This window comes from Hydra vulgaris, chromosome 06 (assembly GCF_038396675.1).
Source record: "Hydra vulgaris chromosome 06, alternate assembly HydraT2T_AEP".
Classification (NCBI taxonomy): Eukaryota; Metazoa; Cnidaria; class Hydrozoa; order Anthoathecata; family Hydridae; genus Hydra; species Hydra vulgaris.
The window spans coordinates 6,580,531-6,587,292 of record NC_088925.1 but is presented as its reverse complement, the minus strand read 5'-3'; the positions used below and the strand labels follow the sequence as shown (position 1 = coordinate 6,587,292).

The window sequence follows — 6,762 nt, the reverse complement described above, 5'->3', positions numbered from 1 at the left end:
ATCCGCGGTGCTCTGTGATAAGACCGTAAGGACTTCTTGGGGGCACCTAAATAAAAAAAAAAAAAAGATCCGCCCTTGATCAGCATTATTATTTAATGGCAAACTCGTGAAGTTAGAACTATATTGTGATATGGAGATATTATTGACAAAAAACTTGATAAAAAGTTTTGTTTGTCGATAACCTAATATTGCACATTCTAACATCTAGTGCAATGTCTGTCCGCTTTCTCTATGCTAACTTGACTACTTCCAACTTTTACTTTTATATACTTCTGTTCTTCCTTAAACTAACTTACTCTTGGTCCGTCGAGCGGGTTGCAATGCTCTTTAGTGAGATCAATTTGTCATTGTGGACCATGGTATGTGACATCTATGTAGCAATTAGCCGGAGGAGAATAAATTACAATACAAGCTATTGATAGTGTTATGTACCTCAGAATATTGTTTTTTTACTGTATTGAAACCGTTTTATCTCAAAACTCAAAAATATGGAAATAAAACAAGATAACTTCAACGTCTCGAATTATTTAAAGCCTAAACTAAGTATATTTTATTTTAAATTTTTTCTGGCTTTGATTAATAACATTAACAGTGCATAAAAAAAACAATGATTTATTTTTTACGTAAAAAAAATAAAACTAAAAAAAATGCCAAAACGGAGTCTAATTTTTTATTTTTAAGCTTTCTTGTTATAACCATTTTCTTAGAAGATGTTAATTATAAGTTGTCTTCATCTAATTTTGTTTTCATCTTCAATTGTAAAGATTTTTTAAACCTTGGTTAACATTTGCTTCTTCCTTAAAGTATATGTCAATGTACGATAATTTATATATACTATTATGCCCTTATTATTAGGACATAATTTATAAAGCTCATATAAAATCATTCAATGAATCATGTAATAATTGAACTAACAAGTTATATATCCGATGGGTTCAATAATGAATGCTATACATTAGGAGTTTTAGTGATCTATCAATCACGTTTGATACTGATAACCATGCTATACTTTTGCTAAAACTAGAACTCAATGGAGTATTAAACAATAACTTAATGTAGTTTAAAGATTACCTGTCCAATAGGAAGCAACACATAATATATAATGGAAACGAAGCAGAAAAGCGCATTATTACTTATGGTGTTCCCCATGGATCAATCCTAGGACCACTATTATTTTTACTTTATATAAACGATTTATATTTAGCATTCAAAATTTTCAACTTTATATTGTTTGCTGACAAATATAATCTTTTTCATTCAAGCAATAACGTAAACTAATTTTTTTTTTTAATAATTATTGAAGAGCTATTAAAAATTGATGAGTAGATTACTAGTAATAAACTTTCATTGAATGTAGAAAAAACAAAGACGTGTTCAAATGTTGAAGTAATTTTCGAGAGTTCTCTGGAAGTTTGACAACTTATTGACAAGTGGGAGGGGGAGGTAAAAACTGTTAACATAAATAGCCCCTATACTATATAAAGTAAAAACATTTCTTAATACTCAATCCTTAAAAAAAGTTGTATACTTTTCATATGTTCATAATTATCTTACCCATTGCAATGTTGCGTGGATAAGTACAGCCATGACACAATTGTAGCGCACATGCCTTAGAAACAAAGGATCCGTGGTTCAAACTCCACCTCTGGGCAAATTTTGCAACATCGGTTAGTAAAGAAGCGTGAACTTCTTATTAAATGCTTAGCCGCGATGCTCTGTGATAAGACCGCAAGAACTCGTTAGGGCACTTAAAAAAAAAAAGAAAGAAAGAAAAAAAAAGTCATCTTTGAAGTCGGGGAAAGTTGAAGAACACTTAAGGAAAGAATAGATTGTACTCATGTACTAACAGAAAACAAAGTGTCAAAAGACTTTTTTAAAAGTATAAACATTCCCAGTAGGCACGCAACGTTTTATTCACGTTTTAATCACGTGTATTTTAAGTGACTTCGTCCAGGGTACTATTTTACGTGAAAGTTACGTGAAAGTTACGTGCCAAAATATCGCGTCTAACGGAACTTTTTTTATTCTTAATAAAAACCTGTGATAAGAAATATGAAATAATATTTTTTATTATATTATTTATTTTTTTATAGTATAGTTTTTGTAATCATTATGTTAGTTATAATTATTTTACTGTTAATATAATTAATTTCTTGTTACTGTTAATATAATTAATTTGTTACTGATAATATAATTAATTTTTATTGTAGTTTAATCATAATTAAAAAAAAAAATTGGTCTATATAATATCTTATAACGCAATGCATTTAAAACAGAATTAAATAGTCCAATATATTTTAAGTTGTAATATCTAATATCCAAATTACATCAAATTAAGTTAAATGAATTAGTACCAAGCGTCTGATGATAGCTATCTCCATGAAAAAAAGTTTTTTTTTCAAAAAAAGAGAGAAAAGTTCTCTTTATAAAGGTGCCCCTCATCAAAAAAAAAGAAATAATATTGATCTGGGATTCTAATCGGGATTCTGATTGGGATTGAGATTAGGGATTCTGATTGGGATTGAGATTGGGATTCTGATTGGGATTGAGATTTATATCAGAATCCCAACCAGAATCCCAATCAGAATCCCAATCAGAATCACAATCCCAATCTCAATCCCAGTCAGAATCCCAATCTCAATCCCAATCAGAATCCCCAATCTCAATCCCAATCAGAATCCCGATTAGAATCCCAGATCAATATTATTTCTTTTTTTTTGATGAGGGGCACCTTTATAAAGAGAACTTTTCTCTCTTTTTTTGAAAAAAAAACTTTTTTTCATGGAGATAGCTATTTTTTCATGGAGATATCATCAAGCGTCCCTATTTGCCACACAAATAAGATTAAACTCAAATACAAGGTATGCTTTTTTTCTACTTTATGATATAATATTTTAGACTGGCGAATTTGTCCATTTGGCTTACTTAATTTAGTACAAAATAAGTTATGTCATAATGAATTTAATATCAAATTAAGTAAGCTGTATAGACAAGTTATAAGTTTCAGCAGAACTTATTCTTGATTCTTGAGCAATAATTATGTCTGTAGAACTTTTCTACAGACATAATTATTGTAGAATTTTCTTCTATTATTTGGCTTTTATCAACAAGGTTAAAGAATTTATCCAAGATAATATCAATAAACAAATGTGTTATGTTTTTTTATTATTGATATATGTATATATTATTATTATATACTTTTTGTAATATATGACATCTTGATCTTGTGCTTTACTTGTTAAAAAAGGTTAATACTTATTTCCTTTTTTTATATTATTTAAATATTATATGATTAATATATATATTTAAATTGTATTTATGAAATTATTATTGTATATATTATATGACTTTTGTTACTATTGTTATTATGTACAATATAAAACAGTTTATTAACGCGGATTTGTTCAATGTTTTCCCCACAAAAAGATGATCATGATGCTATTGTATTTGAAACTGCATTATACTTATCTTTCAATGTTGACAACCTTCCAATATGTAAAGCAAGTTTCTCTCAAATATAGCATTGCTTTTTTAAAAATTGTTTCATGATTTAGATCAAAGAATTAGCAACATCAGAAAATCTTGTTGCCAAAACAGTTGGCGACTCACCATGTAAGACTTGTGTTAAAAATATGTGATTTAAAATAATTATTTAATAATCATATTATTATTTGTTTCTTTTTAGCTAAATTTGGTGTCGCTAGCTATTATTGGAGAAAATATTGACTTATTCATTAGATAAAGTTTGATGCATGCTCTTACCCAGTTTCCTTCTTTACGTTTCAATCATGTATATTTTAAGTGACCTCGTCCAGGTTACAATTTTACTTGATTGAAGCATGAAAATTACGTTGCCAAAATATTGTGTATTATGGAACTTTTTTTATTCTCAATAAAAACCTATGATTAGAAACTTGGAAAGATATTCTTTATTTTATTTACTATTTTTTTATAATTTAGTTTCAGGGATTATTTTTTTTTGGGGTATTCCCGGAATACCAGATATTTTTCTGAAATTTACCTTTTTCCAAATATCTGAAAAGTTTTCCATACATGCAAGTTAAAGTATATATTATTGTCATCAACTTGGCTGAATGCAAAATTAAGGGAAAAATTAGGGGGAAAATATTCTGAATTTTTTCAGGATATTTTCCGCAAACAATTTTCCAAATTTTTTAAATATAATGATTATATGAAATATGTAGTTTATATATTCATTATTGTAATTACTTTTTATTATACTTTTGTAATAATATAATTATTTTGCATTGTAGTTTTATAATATTAAAAAAAGTATATCAGGGTATAAGATATCTTATAACATCGCAATGCATTTTTGACAAAAATAAAATGTCACATAAATAATATTTTATCTAAACATATTATATTATTTTATATCTAAGTTTTATCAATTTAGGTTTAATAAATATATTACAAAACTTAGTTGTTATTATTTTTACACGATTTTTGTAATATATTAGTTAATATATTACAAAAATCGTGTAACGTTATGGCAGATAATTCTCATATTGCAACATGCAAAAGATTAAATCCTAATACATATACTTTTTGTATACTTTTTTTTCTACCCTATTATATAATATTTTAGACTGTCAAATTTGTCGATGTAATTAATTTAATAATAAATAAGTTATTATAACTTATTAAATTTTAAATTTATTAAGCTACATGACAAATGATAAATTCTGTATAAAATATTATTGACTAGGAAGATCCAATGGTATTGTTATGTTATTGCCTAGGAATATCATTCTGTAGTAAGACACAACAACCTTTTAACTTTTAAAGTTTGAGAAAATTCACTTTTCCCTCTCTTCATCTTCTTTTGTGATCGCACCCTGTGGCAAGAATTTAATTTAGTTCATATCTTGTTGGAGAATGCAACTTGATTCTGAGTTGAATTTTCAGCACTCGGTATTTATTAGGTGACCTACTTTGACAATAGTTTATTATACATACTTTTAGTTTTATACTTAATATATTATATATAATTAGGGGTAGATGAGGCTCCTTAGCCGTGGTGAATGTTTCCACAGCAAAAGGAGCCTCAAGGTGAAAATCTCACCATGGGTAGGAAAATCATGATATAAAATCCCCACTATGATGTTGCGTGGTTATGTGGTAACTATTACATTTTTAAAAATTGTTATAATTTTTCTGTGTGCATTCTAAAATTACATTTAATGTTCAAAACTTTGTAGATTACTCATTTAAAGCAACTTCGTGGGCAGTCACCTTTGCATCTAGTGAGTTAATGTATGAACAAGTTAATGCAGAAACAAGTGCAAATATAAGAAGATGGAAAACAAAGAAAACAAGTTACTTAATCAGATGTTATCACATAAAGTGAGTACAGGTCTTTTTCTAATCACGTGCATCAGTTATTAACTCTATATATAGATATATATTTATCTATAGACAGATATTAGATATAGATATATATAGATAAACAATATTTTTTTAGACTTGTATTTTTTATTTTGTGCTTCTTTTTTTTATTTATCTGTCGACTTTTTTGTTATGTCTTTTTTTATTAAATCCTTATTTATTTTTTAGCAATAAGAGTATAAAATTAGAAGGCAAATAACTTTTTTTATTTTTCTACATTGTATGTAGTATTGTTTTCTTAAAATTATTTAATGATTTAGATAAAAGAAAACAACTAGAAAATCTTGTTGCCAAAATGGTTGGCAACTTACCAAGTAAGATTTGTTTTAAAAGTTTGTGATTTAAGATAATTATTAAATAATCATATTATTATTTAAGATTTTATTCGTTTCTTTTCAGCTAAATTTGATTCATTAGATAAAGTTTGATGCGTACTCTTATAGGAGAAAATATCGACTGATTCGTTAGATTATGTTTGAAGCGTGCTTTTATGGGAGAATATATCGACTGATTCGTTAGATTAAGTTTGAAGTGCGCTCTTTGTGGATCGAAGCGTGCTCTTCGTAAGTTGCAGATCTATGACTTTGTACTTATTACTTATTGTATATAAGGAGGATATTTAAACAAAAGTGCAGCTTTTGTTACAAATTCAAAATGTTTATGTCAAGAACTAATATACTGACTAATAAAACCATGTAATTTAATAAGTATTAAATAATTCCTCGACGATGAGTTTTTTTTCTTTACACGAATCCAAACACTTCGTTTTTATAAAGCATAATTATTACTTAAATATTACGTGCCGAAATTAACGTAAAAAGCACGTCTTTTAGACAGTTCATGGGGACCAAAAAGTTACCTAAATATCACGTGCCAAAAGTAACGTGAAAAACACGTCCATAAATCACGTGAATTGGTCATTTCATGGGGACCAAAAAGTCACCTAAATGTCACGTGCCAAAATAACGTGAAATTCACGTTTTTGTCACGTCGCTGTGCCTACTGGGTTTATTTATCAAATTAGAATCAAAAAATAATTTTCGTGTACCTAAATAATATACAAAAACATAAAAGAAAAAATGTCAGAAAAAGGCATGTTTCAAAATTGGAGAGTAGCTCCGGACATATAGTTTAACCATGATTTTACCTCTTTTTTAATAGTTTGACACAAATATAATGTATAATTATTTAGCTTTGGACTGCTCTCAACACACTTAAAAAAAACACCTTTAAAATTACCGCTGATATGTGAGGAGTGGGAATGAAAATGTCATCATTTACAAATGTAAACATTAGCTTTTTACTTATGAAAATAAACAGTTTAAAAACAGATTTTTTTCAAATCTAAGGTCT

The 6,762-nt window shown here is 27.5% G+C and overlaps 1 protein-coding gene across 5 annotated transcripts; it reads left to right on the top strand.

Moving 5' to 3' along the window:
- Positions 1 to 2,210: 2,210 nt before the first annotated feature.
- Positions 2,211 to 6,135, top strand: LOC136081616 (uncharacterized). Of its 5 annotated transcripts, none has more exons than XR_010638951.1 (5): positions 2,211 to 3,612; positions 3,686 to 4,946; positions 5,223 to 5,367; positions 5,670 to 5,723; positions 5,809 to 6,135. XR_010638951.1 is itself a non-coding variant. In XM_065799085.1 (5 exons), the coding sequence occupies exons 1-4, from the start codon at positions 2,721 to 2,723 to the stop codon at positions 5,671 to 5,673; spliced, it is 348 nt and encodes a 115-aa protein (XP_065655157.1). In that variant the 5' UTR covers positions 2,217 to 2,720; the 3' UTR covers positions 5,674 to 5,723; positions 5,853 to 6,135. The 5 variants fall into 5 exon arrangements, 2 of the variants coding, with proteins under 2 accessions (XP_065655157.1, XP_065655155.1); XM_065799085.1 differs by lacking the exon at positions 3,686 to 4,946 and having other exon boundaries at positions 2,217 to 2,861; positions 3,555 to 3,612; positions 5,853 to 6,135; XR_010638950.1 differs by having other exon boundaries at positions 2,219 to 2,861; positions 3,555 to 3,612; positions 3,686 to 5,367.
- The last annotated feature ends 627 nt before the right edge of the window (positions 6,136 to 6,762 follow it).

Coding starts and splice junctions, on each gene's coding strand:
- LOC136081616 (XM_065799085.1), top strand. CDS start 2,721: ATGAGGGGCACCTTTATAAAGAGAACTTTTCTCTCTTTTTTTGAAAAA. Junction 2,862..3,554: donor AGATTAAACTCAAATACAAG/GTATGCTTTTTT, acceptor TTCATGATTTAG/ATCAAAGAATTAGCAACATC. Junction 3,613..5,222: donor AACAGTTGGCGACTCACCAT/GTAAGACTTGTG, acceptor AAAACTTTGTAG/ATTACTCATTTAAAGCAACT.